Source organism: Nipponia nippon, unplaced genomic scaffold (genome assembly GCF_047370975.1).
Source record: "Nipponia nippon isolate SJK-2023a ecotype South Korea unplaced genomic scaffold, ASM4737097v1 scaffold_7, whole genome shotgun sequence".
NCBI classification, from domain to species: domain Eukaryota; kingdom Metazoa; phylum Chordata; class Aves; order Pelecaniformes; family Threskiornithidae; genus Nipponia; species Nipponia nippon.
In genome coordinates, this window is record NW_028262391.1 from 841,296 (window position 1) to 863,679 (window position 22,384).

At 52.0% G+C, this 22,384-nt stretch overlaps 1 protein-coding gene across 3 annotated transcripts in view; it reads right to left on the minus strand.

The window, feature by feature from the left end:
• Window positions 1–2,947: 2,947 nt before the first annotated feature.
• The window catches only part of LOC148050743 (uncharacterized), a 302,993-nt gene continuing 283,556 nt past the window's right edge, over window positions 2,948–22,384 (minus strand). The window contains exons 5-11 of one of the 3 annotated variants that reach the window (XR_015700443.1): window positions 16,382–16,537; window positions 15,032–15,401; window positions 10,932–11,449; window positions 9,545–9,636; window positions 5,498–5,571; window positions 5,220–5,365; window positions 2,948–4,228 (exon numbers count right to left, since the gene is read on the minus strand). Coding sequence is in view for 1 of the 3 variants with exons in the window: in XM_087739256.1 (XP_087595382.1) it covers window positions 4,222–4,228; window positions 5,220–5,365; window positions 5,498–5,571; window positions 8,905–9,055 (378 nt within the window). In the remaining 2 variants the exon portion in view is untranslated. The other 2 variants (XR_015700442.1, XM_087739256.1) reach the window with 2 other exon arrangements.

Genomic DNA, 22,384 nt, shown 5'->3' on the forward strand with positions numbered 1-22,384 from the left:
TGCAACCTTGTATTTCCCTCTTTTTTGCTGCTGCGTGTTAACTCTGCATCCTCACCCTCCATGCATGTGTTTGTGCAACACAGCTGCCCCTTGGCGGAGAGGCTCCCACAGGATCTGCTTTGGGGAGCAAACCGTCCGAAAGCGAACTCAAACAACGATGAGAGTTGTGGGGCCGGGTGAGCGGCTGTCCCAGAGCGAGGGACGCGAGGGACGCGAGGGACGCAGCCACAGCTCTGAGCACCCGCCGGTGCTTTCGCAGAGCTGTGCCCAGCCCTGGGTGGCTGTGCCGCGTCCCTGCCGCTGGTGCAGCGCCCACCCTGCATGCACGGCTTCTTCGCCGGGTGCCATTGGCCCGCGTGGCGCGGCAGGGAGATGGTTGGCAGCAGGGAGGGCGGCTGGGGCGGCGGAGGGTGCTTCCAGAACAGCCTCCTCCGTGCTGCCAGCCTCGAGTCACGCTGCTGGGCAGGACCTGCCGTCAGCGTGGGGCAGCCCCACAGGTTGTTCAGGGTCCGGTCAGCGCCCACCGAGCCCCTCAGCCTTCTGCAAAGAGCAACCTGGGAACCGCGGCCCGACCACCGGCCTCGGCGCTGGGCTCCGGCGCCGGCATGGGCAAAACTGCGTGTGAGAAGGTGTTGAGCTGTGTGTAAGCGCTCGCGGGCACAGGACCTCAGCACTGTCCTTCGCTTAGGCCTGCCGGGGCAAGCGTTGGGCCCTCGCACCAGTGCCAGCCCCGCCGGCGGCTGCTGCCAGCCAGGAGCGCTGGAGCACGGCTGCTGCCCACAGAAACGCCTCAAGTCATCGTTGCTTAAAATGTCTTGAGGCAACTCCTCTAAGTTCAGGTCCTCCTCGACCAAGGATTTATTTTTTCTAGTCATCATATAAACAGAATTAAAAGGTCAGTGCTGCCCCCACACGCTTACAAAAGCTTTTGGTTGGAATGGTTTGAGAAAGATACGGAGATATGTAGGGAATATTTGAATAATATATTTGTTCTGCATAACTGTGGTCTGTTTCCCTGTCACAAAACAAACAAACAAACAAAAAAACTTCCTGGATTTCTACTTAAAAAAAACTTCAGAGAAACATTTTCACAGATTTGCCCACATCAATTTCACAGCGGTGCTTAAAGCAGGTGCTGCAAAACCCATTTGTCGTACGGCTGCACTGGCACATAGGGATGGTTTAGCCTGATTTCTTTTTTTTTGGGGGGGGGGAGACATCGATAACCTGATGGTCCCCAAAATTATCTACAGAACAATCTTCTTTTCACATAGCCCATCGGTGTCTAGCCCACGTAGCCCATATAATCCACATGGTGATTTTTCTGAGGGCAGACTTCTGCTTGCTTTTTCATTTTTTTCTCTGTCCGTGTCTGTACAGCTACAGAAGGTCCCACGCAAACGGAAAGGTGAAACACGAAGCAGAGGAGTTACAATGAACTCACTTTCCTCCAAGCAGTACCAAGTGACCGTGCGAAGCGATGTACAAAAAACAAGCTATTTTTCTCTCTAGTTTTTTCAGCAACAGTGAGGTTAAGGTATCCTTCCTGGTAGGGGGTGAGACGCAGATGTCATGCTGAAGGATGACATTGTGTATGTCCCTTTAAAAACTTTGAATAGAAACTAGTTTAAATTTTAATCTGAAAAGAAAAAGTGAGCTGGTTTCAACCTGGAACTGGCTAAAATGCTTCATGCAACATCTCCATCAGGAAAAAAAAAAAAACAGTTTCTTTTAAACCTCAACGTTGCTTTTGATAATTTTCAGTGGCAAAAGGTTAAAACACTGCTTTATTTTCTTACCACGGACCGTTCGTTTCACTCCAGAATTACAGCAGCGAGAGCCAGAGCCTGCAATGGGGTGGAGGCGCTGCTCGGAAGTCCCCCGTGTCCCTGGCGCGGTTTGGCCCTGGTGACACAACCCGGGCACCACAGCCGATAGACTTGTTCCAAGCAAGCGCCGTTTGCCCCAGCCACCCCAGGCGCGCAGGCAGGACGGTCCAGGCAGGACGGGGCTGCCGTGGGCCACCACCGCCCGCCGGTCCCAGTGAGGAGGGGTTTCACCAGCTCCCCTCGGGCCGGGGGGCCCCAGGGGGCTCCGGCAGGAGCAGCCCCATCGGGTCCCGCTGCTCTGGCCCCACAGCAAGGCAGGTCTGCAGGCCAAGCTGCAGAAAGCCGTTCCCGTCTCCTGTCGGACGGAGGGAGGGATGGGAAGGTGCCGCGAGAGATGGGGGGACAAGGAGGTGCAGGCAGTAGGGGATTGCAGAAACTCCCCGTTACATGGAGCTGGGCTCCCGTGAAAGCTCAGCCTAGGCAGAAGGAAGAACCAAAGCTTCACCTTGGCCTCCAGCACTGCCCGTGTCATTTGCTGGGCCCAACTTTTGTCCAAGTACAAAATCCCCTTACGGGGTCACAGCATAGCGGCGTACCAAGCGCTGGCCGGGTATCCTCTTGCACAGGAAAAAACAGGTCTCACCTTTAGCAGGAATTTTTTTCCCCCCACACAAGAGGGTTCGGGCTTTGAAACGAAGCTTGCAAAACTCTCTTTGTCCAATTCTCTGTACATATTTTTTTGCAGCCTACGAAGAAACCTTTGCCACAATAAATTTCATTCAGTCTTCATTTTAGTCTTTGCTGGAGATGCATTTGAATGCACCCACTAAACAAACTACTGTTCTTGCCCAGGCTTCTTTCAGCTTTAGATGTCCTGAATATGCAATCTACCAACTGGAATACAGGTACCTCAGGGCTTTAGCAGAAAAAAAAATAGCTCAAAAGCCAAATGATTGAGTCCAGAGAGTACCGAGACCAGCAGTGGGGTTATAGAACAGATTGACATGTAGCAACACTAAAAATTTTGATCCCACTTTCCTTAATTAGCCATGTAACATGAGATCGGGTACCAAAGTCGTAACTAGAAATATATAAATGTCATGAAAACACACAAAAACTAATACAAAAATATTTTAATTTCTGATCAGAAATTCCATTTTTAGAAATACAACAAATACAAACGTCACCATTATTTTGTAAACATCTTCCCTCAAATCCTTTGAAATATCAATGCAGATTTTAAATGCAGTTTCACAAAGAAAACGATGTAGAAAAAACCAAATAATTACAATGCATTTGAGAAAAGTCCTGAAATTAATTGAAAACGGACATGACTTTATGATAAAAATACATCTGGAAGAACTGCATTGTGGTTTGTTTAACAATCCTCAACTTTTCCTAGCAGGAAAGCTGGATGGGCACTCTCTGTACCATCCCTCATTATTTTCAATTATTAGTTTGTTTGCCATTAGGTAACAGCTGTGAAGTTACTTTGACTTTGTTATAACAGCCAGTGGGAGGGCGGAAAGAGGTGAATTAAATACCAGAGGGAACCCGAGCGAGATGATACAAAATGGAGCCTGATCCTGCTAACCCTGCTCCTCCGAGCAATCCCCTTTCTTTTCTACTTACTGTACAGTGTAAGAGCTTCAGGATTAAGTCGGATCTTGAAACCATAATTCCATTTATTTGGAGAGGCAAACGTGCCTTTTGCTTAACAGAAATGTTTTCATTCAAAAGGAGGCTGTCAAGTCTGAAAGCGTATGAAATTCATGTTTAGAAGAACTCTGTGCCCGGGTTGGCCCAGCGCGGGGGACTGTGCAGAGCCACTCCAGCACCAGAGCAGCCCCAGGGCCGCCCTCCCCAGCCCCGGTCACCACGCGTCCGGCTGCCGGACAGGCAAACGCCCGCCGCGCCAAGCGCCCGCCCGCACGACGCGGGGATGCGACGCTGCCGGAGACCCCTTGGATGCTCAGCACCTGCAGGAACTGCGGGGCCTCCGGTGCCTCCCGCTGCGTGCAGCACCCCGAGAGCCCGGCCGGCCCCCACCCAGCCCCTTGCCACCGAAGTCGCTTCTGCTCCGAGTCGGCAGTGGGAAGAGGGCTCCTGGAGTGCCAATACCGCACCCCCGCAGGAGGCTGGCGGGGTGCTGACGGCGCCGCACCGCGTTCAGCTTGCTGGGGACGGGAGGGAGCGGCTCACGCAATACGCAGCAGGCACCGCACAAAAGCAGCCTGCCACACACCTCACGGTTATGCTAAGCCATCCGTCACCCAACCTTCCACGTGAAAACAAGCATGCCAGCAACAGCACGTGCGTACACGCATGTGTGTGCACACAGGCACACACGGAGTTTGCTCTTTAGTTTTATACAGGTTTTTTCCCTCTTGAATTATCTCCTGTAGATAGAAAAGACAGAACAGAATGTGATTTACTGTTCACAACATTTTTCCTACAGTATTACACAAGTTACTGACAAAAAAAGTCATAGCAACCTGTAACCCCTTTTTCACCCGTGTTAGGAAACAGCTAATTCTGAACATACTTTTTTTTGCTTGCAAGCCTCAGGTCTGAGTTTTGTTGCATCAGAAATTTAATTTCTCTGCCAGAAACAGTCAAATCATCCTTTAAGAGTCATTCTTAATTAAATAGCAGCATATATAGTTCCTTGCAAAGGACTAAAAATACCCTGCTCTGATTAGCCTTTTTGTTTTTACATTTCATCCAGCTCAGGAGTGCTGCAAAATAAGTCGGCAGTTGTCATCCTTTCACAAATAATGTACTTCCTAAAAGGGGAGTTTTTATAACAGTTTGGATTCAGCTAATGGATGAATATCATTGATTCATACATCCTTTTTTAAAGAAAACTGGGTTGAGTCATTAAATAACCCAAAATGGGTCATTTTTTACCCCCAAAATTATTAGACCGCTTTCTTAAAAGAGCACTAAGGCATATTTTGCCTCAGTGCAGCGTGAACCAATTCATTTCCCCCAGTTTCAGTTGGTTAGCTATGAAAATCTCAGGACTTCGCTTTTTGCAGGCTCTCAAGTGTAAGAAGAGTCGGGTTACTCCTGTTTACCTCTGTCGAACAACAGTTAGAATATAGCCCTTCTAGCAGAACACTGCTGAAAATACAGAAGCAGTAACCGATTCCTAGGCAATTCATAAAACCTCCTTTCCTAATGATTCACGGTATTTTTGTGTAGGCAGGTTATTTACTATTTTTAGCTTTTCCCACTGTCTAGCTTGTCTAATTGCTCCTTGCGTGAGTGCTCTGGCCCGCGGGTTATTTTGCAGCTCTAATTGCAAAGGAAAGGATTACATGGCTCTGCTGGTGCTGGAGATGAGGCTCGAACCCTCAGCAAAAACTCCCTCCCCTGGTTTCGTACCTCCCCAGCACGGTCACTCCATTCGCTGGTCCCATCCATGACTTCAAATGTTCTGCTGACAACAGGATCAGAGGAAGGTACCTGCTGTGTGTTGTCTGCTGTCGGGGAGCAGGTCCCTCCGAAAAGTGCTCCGCTCTTGATAATTCCTGCGCGATATAGAACATCATTTCCCATGAACCGCACGGAGACCAGTGTTGGAGCTTTCCAATTGACAGCTCTCTGCTACAGACCCATCTGTGTATACAGTGAAGGCAGACGGCGATTACCAGAGATGTTACCTTCGTCATTTTCTTTGAGAAGTCGTGGACAGATGCCCATAAAGTCCTGCTCGTTGCAACTCTAGCTGGGAATCCTGGAAACAGCAAGTAGGAGTGAGATCAGGCTCCATGCTGGAAATGGGCACTGACTGGAGAGTTTCGATTCCGAAGGTATCTACCTACCCACCCACCTATCTAAGTTTGGGGAAGGAAAAGCAAAATGCCAAATTACTTCGACTTTGTCAAAAATGCCAGAATGCCACGATCAGAACTGACAGCGGCGGGCTACTTAAACTTCCCTACCTAAACCTTCAGAAGATGAGAAAACCATTTTGTGCCCCGGTTTGGTTAACGCCGTTCCGTGGTGCGCACGAGGGCTCCTCGGGGCGCCCCCACCCCGGCCGGCCGGGTGGCCTTGCCAAGCAGCAGCCTGGCAGAAGCACTTCGGAGCTGCAGACTGCGGCAACTCACGGCACAGCTCCCCAGGAGGTCAGGGGAGGAGAACGAGAGATGGATCTCCTGCAGGGAAGTGGAAAAGCCTCAAATCTGAGACTTTGCCTTGTCTACATAAACAGTACTTGCAGTTTGGCCTGAGCCTGAATTTGCCATTTAAGTAGCCCTTGTCTATACAAATGTTAGGAGACAGTCCGAGCACCGTCACAGCCTGGCACATCACGGGGAAAAAGCAGTCACTGTCATCTCCCGAAAGGGCACAGCGGTCCTTCAGAGCAGCATCTATCTGAAAATAATTTCATTTTCTTGTGACAATACAAACCTTAGCACAAAGGTCTGGTCTGTGAGAGCAGTTGTGCAACCCGCAATAACATCAGTTCCCGGTCTGAAATGTTCCACAGGCAGTTGTAGATCCTAAAGCACCGACGTATTCACAGCTATGCAAGTATTAGGAGCTACTGATGTCTCAACACACGCAGCACCTTACATTAGACTTATCAGATTCCATTTAACTTCACACGCCTATAAGCAGTTTCCAGTGCAGGGCAACAGGGGAATATCATACTCTTACAAATTTACAGGAACTTGTGAAAAAAGCGGTAGACGTTAAGCCAAATGATTTTTCAGCTATTATTGATTTGAGGTTTGTTTGGGGTTTTTTGCCTCTCAGGAGATACAAGTTTCTAAATATTCCACCGGGCTCTAAATCAGTAACAACCTGTGGGATGCTCCGTCCCTCCCGCGTGCCTGAGATCCGCGCGGGTTTGCGCGGCGCCTCGCGCTTGCTCTGCCGCCCATCTGATGCTTTGTTTACCCACTGCACAAGCAGATACGTGCAACAGCCATTCCCCGGCGGAACGGCTTGTCTCCGCGTCCACCGCTTCCTGACGCCGGAGCCCGCGAACGCTGGGCGGCCGATGCCTTCCCCTCCTCCCCGTTCAACTGCCCGCTGTGTTTTGGGTTCAAAGTGGAACTATCCCAGAGTTTGGGACCTCGGGAGAGCAGGACTCGGGAAAGGCAGGGAGAGCCACTGAGGGCACGAGCGTATTATCAGAAAGAATTTGAGTGCTCCCAGCAGCCCAGCAGCAAATTAGAAAGTTTTGGCTCCCAAGAATGAGTTGTGTTGTTTGTTCCTGCACACTGCAGCTGCTCGTCCCGCGCCCTCCCCACCCCCCTCCTTTGGTGGTTTATTACACACAAGCTACTAATGAATGGGAGCTGCTGTTTTACAGTACACCACACTTACAGGACTTATCTCTAGGCCTACCACAGATTTGACTGATCAACAGCAGGGCACCACCATCATAATTCTTCCTAGAAACAGGAGGATAAAAAGGGGTTTGTTGGAGGTTGGCTGTGTCTGCAGAGAATCCTGCCTGCAGGGCCTGCTGATGCCATCGCGAGCTGCTATGGTCTTTGGCCTAATAAGGTACAGAAACAAAGATTGTTCACTTGTTCAAGAATACTAAAGTACCCAAGTGACGGAGAGTGGAGGCAGCAGGGCACGCATCCAAGTGGGATTAAGGCCGCAAGTGCAACGTTACAGGGCTGACTGGGTGGCAGAGGGAATATCTGCCTCTGGAAAAAAATCCAGTTCAAACATAATTTATAACATGTCACTCACAGTCAGAGGTGGCTGTCGTTAAGAGTTAAATGTTGCATTGTGTTCAACTTATTCCGATAAGAATTCTCTAAGCTGCTTATGTGTTATCATAACTCATGAGCAGCCGGAGCGTGGGCACGGGGAGCGGGGAGAGGCTCTCTGGGGCAGGATGGGACCCGGGCTGGGGAGCAGAAACACGGGAGCAGAGCCGGACCGCTGGTGCCCGGCGTCGTGTGCCCACAGTCTGCGCCCTCCGAGGACCCCGCAGTGAGCCTTGGAGCGTGCCAAGCCCACAACACTTGTCAAGGTCCAGACGCTACTCCTGCAGATGCACCTTTTTTACTGTTGTGCCCTTCTCCCAGCTAGGGAGCCGGGCAGTAGCACTGAGATCGTGTAAAATGGTGCCATCAACCTCTGTTCAGCTGGGCAAAAGGGAACAGCCAGAGAAGGTCTGGGGAAAAAGCGACCGGTGCAGCCGAGTAAGAAGGCCTTAAGTTAACATTGGTCACTGGAGAAGGGACTGGGAGCCCAGTGGAGGAGCAGGGAAGCGGCTTCCCTGGGGACGGTATTAAATGCTGCCGACCAGCTTGGCTGTTCAGAAGCAGTAGGATTGTTTTCTCTGGCTTAGGGAAACCTGGCAACAGACCCCACTGAAGTGCAAGGGGACAGATCAGGCCCAATCCCACTAAACTTTACTGTCTCCCTAGGGAAATTTTTCCCTACAGTTTTTCCCCTACCTCATTTTGGGTGTAGAGGGAAAAACCTGTGTGGAACAAGGAGAATTAACAGTCACGGGAGCCTGTCCATTTTCACAGGTCTTTCAGTAGCAGCACAGCTCACTTAGTGCGAATATCCCCTGTAATTCCCCGTTAGGAGCCGTGCTCTGGTGCAGCTCCTTCGGAAATCAGCCGCCTGTTTGCGCGCTGGCGTGGGCTGCCCGGATCACGTTACACCTGCCGGGGCTGCTGGTAACGCGGGAGCTTGGCTTTAAGTTGGCACTGTGGCTTTTATAAAGCCTTTAATGTCACAGGCTCTGGCTACATTCAAGATCTCACCCATCAAGCCAAGGCTTAAGGGAGTTTGGGTTGCTTCATCCCAGTCTCCCATTCCCCTGTCACTCAAGTCAATGACCACGACTTTGCTGCGGTAGGTGTGGGAGAAATGTTTCAGTACCTGCTCTCCATGCCGAAACAGCCACCCCCACCTTTACACAGTTACTGACAGAACCTTTTCTTGGCCTTTCCAGCTGCATTTCTGAGTGACGCTCCTCCACCGGGGTCTAGCGGCCTGCCTGGCCCCGAGTGCTCTGCCGGGTGCAGAGGGTGAGCTGCAGACGTGAGGGTACGGGGAGTCACAGGGAGACATCACTCACCGACAGCCCCGGGGGCAGCGAGCAGCCTGGCACGGCTTTGCCCTGGCTGGGAACAGGACAGAGGGCATCGGAGGCTCGGTGACGGAAGGTCTTCAACAGTTTCCATGCCCTCAAAGCCTGGTTCCCCAGCCTCTTCTTGGTGCCCCTCCATAGCTTTCAAATTTACTCCAGTCAAGGGAGAAAGAACTCCTGAACATCTCCCCTGCTTCCCTGAAGCATCGCTTTGGTGTGTTATCTGTGCCTGGCCTGGCTAAGGACCAGTTTGTCTCCGATTTGTGCACGCTACTTCGCGAACACTCTGGAAAGCACACAGCTGTCTGGGACCGAGCTGAGTGCCAACGCCTTACCGGCGACCGCAGCGCTCTCTTCAGACAGCTTTGAGTCCCGAGGGGTTAACTGCAGCAAGCTCATTTGGCTGGGCGCAAGTTATGGTAAACAATCACATTCTAGCAAATAAAAGTTAAAAATAGATGTAACTGATGTGTGAAGACACGTTTTACCCAGCTCTGACTTCTGTTGGATACCTGAGCAGAGGTGGGTAGTGGATTAACTATGCAGCTACAGAGACCAGAAAGGCTTGCAGAGGAATAATTAGTCCAGAATTTGCGTTTTGTAAAATTGAACCTTTTATAAAACTTACAACACAGCTAACGACAAAGATTGCTTCAAGTAAGTACTTCCCTCTGATCTTTGTCACGTGGGGTTTGTAGCATCTTGCCAGTATGGGAGAGCCTGGAAAAGTAAAAGAGAGTTTTTCAGCAAAGATGAAACTCACTGGTTTACCTCCACCATCTGTATGGAGTGTAAACAGGGAGAGTAAATAAACAAATACTGGAAAATACATTCCTTTTAAATATATGGGAACAAAGGGTTTGACACATTTGCAGTATGTAACTGTTTTCAAAACATGATTTTAACCACCTGACACATTCAATTAACTACAGAAAACTCTCCAGGTTGTATTTGCATTCTGGAAGAGCAGTTACAAAAGAAAGTGTGAGTGCAGCAAATCATTCTGAAAATAAACTGCTTTAAACAGAGAATGGGTTCTCCCTGAAAGGCTGCAGCACGACTGACTTTGTGGTTATCACTTGAAAAAGCTGCAAATGTCTTATTTTTTCCCCATAAACCAGACCCACTTTGGGGAGGGCAGACTGACAGTCTGGTCCACGCTCCAAGAAACTGTGAGAAAAACATCACTTCTAAGAGCACAACATTTTCAGTTAGGCCTCTTTTTTCTCCAATATTCAGTGAAAATCCTAATGCAGTCCATAGTCTTTACTAAAAAAACAAACAACCAACGAAAAAAAGGCAGCAGTAAAGGATGGAAGAAACCCAAGTCCCTTTTCCCGGCAGGGACATGGCCACTTTAACAGTTTCCCACTGTACTTGAGGTTAGTTGCCAGAGAAGCCTTGTTCAGCCTATTTGGGGGCCCCACGAAATGCTGCAAGCGTTACTGAAATGAGCACTTGTCTTTTGTTGTGCTGCATGCTAGCACCATACAGTGCTGAGCTGATAAATCCACTTTTTCTAACACAAGCATTTTTCAAACAAAACTACCATGAGACTGATGAGTAATGCCAGCTTGCCAAAAAAAAAAACACCCCACCCCACCCGCCGACCGCTGCTGACGGGGGCAGCTGTTAAATTCACAAATCGACAAAACGAGAGGGGTTAGGTAACGGGGAAGCAGGAGAGCAGCTCGCCAGCCAGAGCGGCGGCGAGGCGCGGCGGCGCTGGGGCTCGCAGGGAGCAGATCGCCCCTTTCCGTGCGCGCTGGCCCGCCGGCGACCACGATAAAGCTGGGCGCTGCCTGCGCACGCAAAGGTTACCGGCCACACCAGACCGGGCATCATCCCGCCGTTGGTAGCTTGTTCAGGGCTTTCTTTTCAGCAAAGCGAGAGCGCGTGTGGAAAAAAAAAATACACCAGCGCTGCTATGTATGTTGTGAACACAAGGGTAATTTAAAAGCCCAAATGTCGCTCTATCAAGGCACGAAGCAGAAGCCTGACTGTAAATGGCTTACCGGCAAAGCCTCGGCAGCTAAAAGACAGCAGTGGAGAGGGTGGAGAGCGTTAGGTAGAGTCAGGTTTGACAAAATCTAGGTAGCTTTTAATTTGCATCAGGTCTTTCAGACATACACAAGCACTTTGCAAAGTTGTTATTATTCTTCTTATTTTATGAACAAAGAGCTGAGCTCTGGAGAAGGCGGTCTGTAATCTGCCCGAGGCAGGGCAGGAAGGCAGCGGCAGAACGTCACCCGGTCACCAGATCACCAGATCACCAGATCACCTGCCTTTATTTCAGTATCTATTTGTAGATTGGTTTGAAAAACTTGGACAAAAGCATCCGATTCTGGAAGAGGTGTGGGGCCGATGGCGGAGGAAAGGCATCAGGAAGGGCTCCTGAGAAATGACGGGCTGCGGAGCTGCTGGAACAGCGCGGGAGAAGGAGCGCTGCAGGGAAGATGGCAACGGCGCAGAAGCTGCCAGGCCCCCACGTGTTGCTGAGATTGCCAGAAACGGGGTTCCGAAGGGGGCCGAGCTGGAGAGAAATCAAAGCGGGAAACAATGGATGTCTGTATGAATAGCAATTAAAAAAATCCCGTCATTAAACCACCACTAACCTCAAGCTAAATTTTATACATCCAAAATAATTTACACTTCCATTTTGTTTGCTCATGGCTGAATTCATTCTTGTTATATAGTAAGAGATTTTTTTTCTTTTTTTTATAAAAAGGATTTAACCTGGTGGAAAAACAACACATAGCAGCTTTTTTATAAGCAAGAGTGCCTGTTCATCAAACACAAACTGAACATGAAATGACCGACTAAATGCATAAAGTTCCACGTGCTTTATCACATTACCCGTAATAAACTAGGTTAATGCAAAATCAAGATGCACAGACAAATCAGAAAAAAAAAAAGAAACACAGAAATGGATGTTTTGGGAATGATGTCACCTAAGCCAGCGTGTAGGTACAGTCTGCTGCGTAGGAGAGCCGCGAAAGCATAAACAGAATATGAGGTGTGCATTAAGCCAGAAGCTGGAATAGCTGTGAACAACGGCAAAGTCCGGTTGCTCCTGGAACCTTAACGTAAGGAAACATCCTCATAAATGATGAGACAATCGCGGGTCTGTAAATGACAGTCCCGTAGGCAGGGAAGGATTAAGAACTTCCTATAGCTCCCAAAGTATCAACCTATATCGTAACCCTTCCACAAAGGCTGCTGGAAGTGCTGTCTCTGACTTAGTCTGCCCAGAACAGGGAAAAGCATCCGAATTCCTCTGCACGCCAGCCACGCACGCGCTCGAAGCGGAGAGGAGAAGGAAAAGGAGAAGGAAAAGCAGCGCTCGTGCAGGACCCTCTGCCAGCGCACCCGCGAGCCCCGGCGCTCGCCGGCCCTCCCTGCTTCCCCCGGCCTTCGCCAGCCCCGGCCCGGCTGCGGCAAAGTGCCGCCTGCTCCAGTGGCCCTGCTCGGTCTCTGCGGAGCGCGGGGAACGCAGGGTTTAGATACAAGCAAGGACAAACTAGGCTGAGGCTTCAGTGGTCATTTATTACCTTTATTTTCTTTTTATTTTGAAGTGGGGGGTTTTCTTGTTTGTCTTCTGCTTGCTTGCATGAGTAAGAAGGTGCATTCATTTAACTGGGCATGTATTTAATTTGAAAACATTCTCAAAATGCCTTCTAATGCCTCATGGACCACAGGCTGAGATACATTCCTGTAAAGCAGACATCCTCAGAGCTTTCAGGCTAGTAGATCACTCTCAGCCCTCAGATTTTCTTGCAGACTGCCACATACTCTTCTCATCAAAATTTTAATTGAAGACTAAGAACATTATTATTTAATACAGTTCCACAGACCACCTGTGGCGAACTTGCCAAGGCCTCATGGATTATCGGGGATCCTGGGAACCACCAGTCCAGAGCCTTTGGTGATTCTGACCGTTCGTCTCCAACGCTGTATTAAGCCCGTTCACGTACATCACTCTCTTAAAAGAGCCTGCACTTCAGAAAATATTTGAAGGAATCAAATGGATCTGAGTGAGCTTCACTGAGCTGAAGGGGATGAGGAAGATGAGCAGCACCACTACTGCTAACGTGCACCTCTAGGCACTCCGCATCCCAGCCCTACTAGGGACGAGCAACTGAAAAAGGTGAAGAGGTACAAAAGATGCAAGCCCAGGACCTGTTTCAAGTGACATTTGTAGACTTACAATTGATTATAAATTCAATAGCATCTGCAGAAATGAACACTAAAGAATTTGCCGCAAGTCCAAGCTCTTGAGATCCCCTTGTCGTTCCCTCTGCCAACGATTCCTCACTCCAGGCCTGAGGCTTTGGGGAAAGTTTGGGGCAATTTTGGTCCAAAAGTTCCAGTGGAATACTTGTATCATCTGTTTTAGAAGTGATCCCCTGTTTGTCAGGTAGAACTGGTGCACTGTAAGCTCACATTACAGAGGAGATATAAGTATATATAAAAAAAAAAAAAAAGCTACTAAAAATTCTGCAGATGCTTTTGAAAAGCCAGAGGATTCACCTCCCAGCTGCTCACCATTCCTGTTTTTAAATGTTTTTTCTGAAAACCAAGCAAATGTGCTGGTCCTCACCGAGGGCTCTGAGCGCTGGCTTGCCAAGCTTAGTCGCACACGATGCTCCTTTGGATCAACACGCTCACTAATGTGAATAAATTGTTTTCAGCATAGTTCTGTTAAAAACTGATGACAACAACAAACTGTGATTAGTATTCAGGGTGGAATTAAATAAAGCGTCACCACTGATATCTGCGAGTGCAGGTCTGGGCCCCGAATTATTTTAGGGCACAGTTCTACCCCCCTTCTTTTTCCTAGTAGTTAATCTCCTGCTCTTCAAATAACCCCGCCGGAGCAGATTACACCAGCCCCATGAGAGGTGGGACCTTGGCCAACAGGCATCTGTGGATTTTGGGGGACTTTCTGCATAGCAAGGTGTTACCGCAATTCAAAGCTAGAGACTCTTGCCGTTGTAACCTACGGGACTTCTCAGCGGTACGGTGACATTTGGCGTGCAGAGAGGCTCAGACGCTCCTGAACCGTACTTAACAGCCCCGTCTCCGCGCAGCCCCTCCAGCCTCAGGGTTGCCGCTCAACAGGTACGGGACTGGGAAGAAGGACGCCAGAGCCAGGCCCTCTCCCGCGAGGCACGAGAAGTGCTTGGGCAAGGTTCCTGCTGGGATAAGTTTGCGTAATTTTTCTAAGACTGGGAGCAAATATTAATGCAATTGTCTTCCTTCAGAGCAGTTTTAAAGTCACTTAAAGTCTGAGAACACTTTCCACCTGGGAGACGGGACTTTGCTCCTCGGTGTAGTTCCACTTACTCATCTGATGACTCCCAATTACTCCTGTGAGCAATGCATGCGGAGCTGAGGTTTTGTAGAGACGGGACTAAAATACAAGAGCAAATCCACCTGCTCGGAAGGGCAAGTTTCTTGATTCGATAACAAAATCAGACAGCAGCCTCTCCCCCCTCAGTTTGTTGCTTAAAATCTTAAAGGAAAAAAGATCACATTCTCTATAAATGGGATCTTAGCATGACCACAACTTTCTTCAACAAAAATACATAACCAAATTTGTGGCTTGTCTATTTGTATTACAAATCAGTAAAGGAACTAGCCCGTGAAACTCTCGCACTTTCATTCCACGCTGTTCTGAACGTTACTTAATTTCCTGGTTTAAAAATAAAATTACACAGATTAAGAGCCTTTTGAATCTAAAAGGAATGCACATATTAGAGAAGTTACTTCCTAAAATAAACAACCCGCTTTAATAAGCAGCCTCCTAGTTTTTCTGGTATTAAGGAAAAACCCCTGCTGCACAGACATCTAGTTTAACACATCTCAGTCAGCTTCACTTACAAGTTCAAAATCCAGAGGCAGACAAGATATTGGCTTGGGTTGGAATATATAACGTGCCAGTTTTTCATACATTGACGCACTGAAGTACTCGATACAGTGTTCTTAGGGAAGAAAAAAATAGTTGCCGGCAGAGTTTATTTAATGGTTACTGCTAATAAAAACTTTGCGCTAACAAGGATTTTTAAAATTGTTTTTTAATATGCTTTTAATGACCTCTACTCCTGGTACCTACCTCCTTGCTTCCAAAACTGTTTGTACTGTCCCCAATAACACTCAGTGGAAAGCTGTCGTTCCTGGCTAAATCCTTGCTTGGGTCGGCTGCTATGCCTCCGTTAGACAGGGTCACAAGGTCGCCATCGATTTTGGAGGCCACCTGGAGAGTCCAGGCCGTGAACTGACTCAAAAAATTTATATCAGAGCGGGAAGGGCCCACCTCCCAGGGCTCGGCCTGCGCTAACTCCCCAGCCGCGGGATGGAGCCTGCCGGCCCCGGCCCGGGGAGAGGCCAGGGTTGTTGACCCCGTTAGCTGACCTCTTCAAACTTCAGGAGAATTTTTCTGGCAGTTACCACGGTGACTGGGCACTCCAAGCTTATCCTTCTTACTGAAAAAAAAAAAAAAAAGGGAAAAAAATTAAGAAGAAAAAAAAATGTTAAAACCTACCTTGTAGAGATGCCTATCAAGAATCAAATACGTAAATGCTTTAATTGTTTGCTTCTCTCCTTGGGCTACTCGGGCTCTAACTGTTACAGCCGAAGCAACCGTCGAGAAAGCAGTTCAGCTAAGAACATTTTGACTTCTGAAAAAGTAATGCTCAGTGGATTTAACGAGTAGCGTTTCTAGTATCTGCCTGCGATCGCAAATGACGCACTGAGAGGTTTATCGTGAAATAATATTTCTTTTTCTTTCTGCACGTGTCTCCAAATTAGTACCATTTCTTATCAAATTCCGAACAAACTGAGAAAAGGCTCCCGGAAGGATTCCAGGCTGCCTTCGGCTTTTTTCCTTTTAAAAATGAGCTGCTGGATGAAAACATGAAGTATGCGGCAATACGTTGCTTGGGTCTCTGAAGAAGAGACCGCGTAACCCATTTAATGCACCATGAAATATTATTTAAGAAGAGCAAAAAAAGAAAAAAGTTGTCAGGCATCGTTTTCAGGCCCTCTGAACACTAACGGTGTCACACACAGCATTTACCAGGTAAGCAAGGTCTCCTGGTGCTGGCAGACACCGCTTGAAACACGTCAAGGCTCAGAGCGCTCACTAAGTAAACAAGCAAACAAAGTGCAGTCTGCATTTCTAAAACAATGAGAGGAAAACCCGCGCTTCTTAATTTCAGAGCAATCGCATCTTCTCTATGAAGCTATTATGCAAATTTTGCTTGTGCTCCCGTACTTGAAATAGCATCTTGCGAAAGGGAGCGGAGAAGAGCACGCTGCGTTATAGCTGGAAAAATCCTCCTTCGGGGCTGCTGGTGGCAAACTCGCAGCAGAATTCCCCGTTTGCCGTGAACGGCTCGTTTCTGGCGTACAGCTAAACAGAGGTTTAAGGACTGAAAGTGTAACGTCATTTTGTCTCACGCACGGTTTTGAAGCGTCTTCTGTTGTTTGAAGAGTTAGATATGAATATTCAAACTGCTGCTCAGGCTCTGCTCCGGGCTCCTCCGGGCTTCTCCTGCGGTGCTGAGCTGGCAGAGGGGAGCGAGCTGCGGAGCGGCCTCGCGGGGGGATCCCGCAGATCCTATGGGTGGAAAAATAAACGGGAGACTGGGGTGTGGAGAGCAAAAAGCACACAGCCGATCTTTTGTCCTAGATTTATTTTTCATTTCTGCTGGAAGGGTGAGAAAAAGGCAGGCCAGCGTATGTGTATTAACCAACATTAAAAAAAGTGAACGCAGGCATGGTAAAGGACTCTTTCTCCTTTCAAAACTGGTTCGATTGCTTTGGAATATCATATGCCTCGATGCTAAATAGATACATAGACACATGATAATATTATTGAGCGATTTTGAATTAAACATGAAAACAATTTAAATTAAAAACACTTAAAGTTCTCCTATTATTAGGGATGTGTTAGAAAAAGGCTAAGCCTCTCATTAAGAGATGAATTTTTTCATTTGTGTTTTTATTACGGCTATACAAGATGGTTTTATGTTTTCCCTTTATTTTCTGCGTGAAATAATGTAAATTGAAACAATCAGGTGACTGATTAATAGGCTAGTGGGAAGAAAAGAAGCGTTTGTCGCATTCTGTTTTATTTTTTGCATCCTGTTTGAACAACGCCGTGTATATAAGCATCTGCCTTTCAATGAGAGAGCCTGATTCCTGAAGTCATGCTCCGGGCTCTCGGGGCTGTTGGCGCAGACTGGGGCTGTGATGCCAGCTCATTCCCGGTGACAAACGCTGACTGTCCTGCCGCAGCCAGGCACCCCGGCAGCGCTGTGAAAAGGCCTTGCGGCTGGCAGGGCGCTGAGCGGGAAATGAGGTCCCCTCCGGCCTGGGACGGCGGCGGCTGGAGCTACAGAAAGCTGCAAAGCAGGATCAGCACCTCCTGAGGCGCGGGCTCTGGGGGACCCCCAGCTCCCGCACGGCCTGGCCCACCAGCGCTGCGTCCCGCGCCCCTCCGGCCTCCCGCCGGAGCACCCCGCCGCCGCAGCCCCCCACCGCCGCAGCCCCCTGGGCAGAAGGGAGCGACTTCACCCGGGAGAGGGGAAGCCAGGGCCCTGCTGGCCCCCCCTCCCCACGCACCCCGGTCCCGTCCTGGGGCGCAGCTCCCTCCCCGAGGGAAAGCCTTTCTCCCCCATCTCCCCCATCCCTACCAGGGGATTTCTGGCACATCACATGGCGGTTTTCTAACGATATTACAACAAGGCATTTATCTTGGCCTGTGGCTTGGGGATCTTTTGTGCGGCCTCCCCTCTTCTAGGAATTTCACACGTAAATCACTGGAAAGCAGGAAACCTTTAAGACGCAGCGGGAAGCTGTACGCTACGTTCGCCTCTTGGCACAGGCAGCTGCGGACCGCAGAGCGCCTTGCCTCGGAGGTACCAGAGCAACCCGGGCACCTGGGCCTGAAACGGGGAACTGGGCTCCCCGTTCCAAGAGCTCTGAGCTGGCAGGCTAGCCTCTGGGAGGAGGCGAGAAACTTGCTGAATTCACGGAGAAGGACTCCCTGGCGCTCTCTGTGTAACACTTTCAGTCTGAATTCCCTCAATGCAATTGAAACAATAATATTTAGACCATTTGGGGCTGAGATTATTGCTCTAATAAATTGGGTTTTTATTGGTTCATTGTGGCAAATAAGCCCCCGATTGATTTTTCTCCTAATCAGCATGGAGAATGCATGCCGCTGTAATTAAATCCCGTGTAACTGGGCACTCTGTTCGCTCGTCTCCGAGCCCGCAGCGGTATGGGACACGGCACATCCAACGCCGCACCGCCCGCCCCGGCGCCCTGCCAGCGGGGCACCGGCCCGCCCGCTCCGCTTCGGCTCCCGAAGGCCCGGGGCGGGAGCGGCGCCGCCCGGGAGGCGCAGGGGGGCTCGGGGGGGGATGAGGTCCCTTCTCCGGGGAAGGCTGGACCCCCTCCCGGAGGAGCCCGACAGAGGCGGGGCCGCCCCCGCCGCGGCTCCGCTCGCCGCCGCCCGCCCGCACCCCCGCGCCCCGCAGCCCCGCACCCCGCACCCCCGCCCCCCGCAGCCCCGCCCCCCGCAGCCCCGCGCCCCCCGCGCCCCCCGCAGCCCCGCAGCTCCCGCAGCCCCGTACGCCGCGCAGCCCCGCGCCCCCGGAGCCCCGCCGCCGCAGGCTGCCCCGGCCGGGCGGTTCCGAGGAGTCGCTCTCCATAGCACAACTCCCCCGGCTTCGCCTCCCGCAGCGGCGCGAGCCAGCTTTTTAATTGAATCCCGGGGATTTGGCCGCTGCCCCCCCCCCCCGGCAGCGGGGCCATCTCTCGGGGGTTGGCCGCTCGCCTCCAAAACCGGGGCGGGGGGGACTCGGGGGGCCTGGGCGATCCCCCCCCCCCCCCCCCCGCAGGCAGAGCGCGGCCGCGGGCTCGCTGCACCCCGCAAAGGGCGAGCGGGGCGGGGGGGGGGGGGGGGGGCAGCTGGGGGGGGCGCGGCGGGCTCGGGGCAGCGCCTGGGGAGGGGGGGTCGGGCCGGACCCTGCCCGTTCCATACGTTAATGCTCTTTTCTCTCCGGCTGCAGGGAAGCAGGCCAGCGGATAATTACCCCTCGCTGCAATCCGCAGAGCTGGCCTAATCCGAAAGCTCAAGTGCCCGTAAGTAAAACTTCAGGAAAAGTTATTGAAACTGACAAATACAGGGTGACAAATAATCAATAAAAGCCCAGTCCCACATCCTTTATTGTTTCCAGGCACTAACAGCAAGTAATGAAACCTCGGCGAGGACGGGGGCGGGAGCAGCGGGGAGCGGGGCTGGCTCCTGGCAAGCCCCCGCTTACAGGAGCCGGGGGAAGGACCGGCAGCACAAGGGGCCGCGCCCGGCCCCTGCGGGAGGGGAGAGCGCTCCCCGCCGCTTCCCGCAGCCCTCCCCGCCGCCGGGGCCGGGGGAGCCCGCAGGGCGCCGGGAGCTGCAGCCCGGCCCCCCCGGCCCGGGACCCCCGGCCCGGGACCCCCGGCCGGGGACCCCCCGGCCCGGGCCGCCCCGCAGCGCAGGCAGCCGCGGCCCCCGCCCCGCGCCCCCGCAGCCGCTTCTGCCACGGACGCGGAGCCCGGGCGCCCGAGGCGCCGCTCCCCGGCACCGCTTCGGGCCGGGATTCTCCACGCCGCGGTTTCCAAAGTTTCGGCGAAGGACGCCGGGCTGGATAAATCCGTGCTGTCGTTTCTCTCCCTTTCTGTCTCTCCGAATTAAGTTCTGATCTATCAGTTTAAACACTGGCCAGAAAGTTGATTCACTTTCTGTTAGGATTTCGGGTTAAACCGGGGGCTCCTCCCGTGCCTTTAAGCTTTTGAGCCGTGTAAATGAACTGCGGTGTCACATAATCGATAGGGAAACCGCAGCTGTCACAGATCCGAAAGCAGCCTCCCGCCGCCGCGGTAACGTGATTTGGCATTTCAAAGTTTGGCAACGTGCTCGGGGAGGCCGGGCTGAGCGGGGGACGGGGGCGATGGGGGGCGGCGGCCCCCCGCCCCGGCGCCCCGCACCGCGGCCCCGCGGCGGCCCCCGCCCGCCCGCCCGCCCTCCCCGACACACGCCGCCGAAGTTGTTTCCCGACTTCGGCGCCTGCGGAGGGCTGGCCGCGAACAACCCCCGGGGCCCCGAACAAACCCGGGGCCCCGAACAACCCCCGGGGCCCCGAACAAAGCCGGTGCCTCGCTGGCCTTCGCCCGCGGGACGCGCCCGCCCGCAGCCCGCAGGCGGCAGTGGCTCTGCCGCCCGCCCCCGGCCCCCGGCGCCGGGAGCCGCACGCTGCAGCGGGCCGGGAACGAAAGGAAGCCTGGCGACGCCTGGTTAAACCACTGACCCCCCCGCGAGGGCTGGGAACGGGGGGAAGGCCACCCCCCCGGCGAGCCCGGCGTCGGGGGGCTGCCATCTGCAGGGCGACCCCCACGGGATCGGGCTGGGCCGGGCCGAGGGGGGCTCGGCTGGGACCTTTCGGGGTGCCCGGGGCAGAGCCCCCCGCCCCGCCCTGGGGGATGCGGCGGGGATGCGGCGGGGATGCAGTGGGATGCGGCGGGGATGCGGCGGGGATACGACGGGGATGCGGCGGGGATGTGGTGGGATGCGGTGGGGATGCGGCGGGGGATGCGGTGGGATACGATGGGGATGCGGCAAGGATGTGGTGGGATGCAGTGGGATGCGGTGGGGATGCGGTGGGGATGAGGTGGGATGCAGTGGGATGCGGTGGGGATGCGGTGGGGATGCGGTGGGATGCGGCAGGGATGCGGCGGGGATGCGGTGGGGATGAAGCAGCGGCAGCCTGTGTAGGCACGGTTTTCCCCCAGCAACGTCTGTTTTTATACCGGCTTGGGTGGAAAAATCAACCTGTGTGTGGGCAGGGCGTGCTCTGGGTTGCGGGGCCATCGCTGCCCTCGGCCCCCTACACACCCCTGTTTACCCGTACACGCAGCCACACGCGCAGGAAAACAACGTACACGGCATCCTCAGCTGCTTTCTGGAAGGGGAGGGTTCTAGCCTGAAATTAGGAAGCTCTCTCAGATGAACGATAAATTTCTCTTTGGTCAGGCTACGGTGTTTGATCATATCTTTGTGTTTTTGTCCCCGCCACAAAGGGACCCGTAGGCTGAATCAAGAAATAGGATTTCAGATCGTTTGATTTGACATAAGGAAACTGTTGCGTTTGTAATATTATAACACTCTAAAGGGGAAAAATGAAACCTCTGTAGCTGAGACAAGGAGTGTGCTTAAGTACCGCTACATTTCAATCCCCATTTGGATATAATTTAAGTCTCCTCTGGCTTACAGTAATATACTCTCCAACCTTGAGGCTATCCAAAAGGGGGGATTTAATGAGGCCGAGTTTATACACTTATATAATTTAGAGGTTTCGCTGTAGCTGTAAAACGACAATTGGTACATGTGTAGTGCAAAAGAGCTGAAATCCCATCCAGGGACCAAGTTGCTTATTTCTGAAGGAGCTGTCATTTCCAGCAGGGGGGACACAATGAGGAGGCCAGGAGCGATGGAGCTCTGATCTCCACCAAGGAGAGATAACCACCTGATTAAAATAGGCCTCTTGTTCCCTCGTTACTCGATCGCCGTGTGAACTTACCTTATTTACCATTATAGGCAATGAGTGAGTCGCCCGGATTGCAATGCACCTATAGCTTTGGGCTTACCCCTCCCTTTGTTATCATGACCATCTCTCGGGCAGGTTTCTGGACCGCTCGTAAGGCGGGAGCGCAGAAACGCTCCTCAGGACGGCTCTGGACATCCAGAGCCACGTATGGGAGCGCAGGGTGTCTGCGCCCCCGCTGGGAACCGGGCAAGGGGCCAGGCCCAGCAGAACCAGCCTGGGGACATCAGGGCATTTACAGTACTCGGACACGTGCGAGCACCCCTGGGAAGCCCGGGGCACTGCACCGCATGAAGTACTGCTTTGCACCGCATGAAGTACTGCTTTGCACGCGACATCTGGCACCTGCTCGTGCCCCAGGCGAACCCCGCACGGCGGCCGCCGGAGGACGCCCTGCCGTCGGGCCACTCTGGTGGCCAGGCCTGGACCACTGGCATCGGACAACGATGTACATCTCCGCTGCGATTTCACCCGCTTTGTTCTCCATTTTAATATTAAATGGCGCGGTGTTTGCCAGATTATTATCCCCCTATTGCTTGTGCATTTGTCTCTTATGTCTAGTGTCTGTCATTACACAAAGCGTTTTGAAGAGCTAATTTCAAAAGACAGAAAGTCTACACTTACTATAAAAGTCATTAAATTAGCATGACAAGCATAAAGTTCCTAGGTTGTAATTTGGTTATAGATCTGAAATCTTCCCTGCTTTCTCTCTCCACTCGAAGGATGGAGGCTGCAGCAAGGCGCTGCCTCGAAGTTAGGACAACCGAGCCGCAGAGCGCGCGGTGGCGGAGCAGGGAAGAGATCTGGGCTCCGTC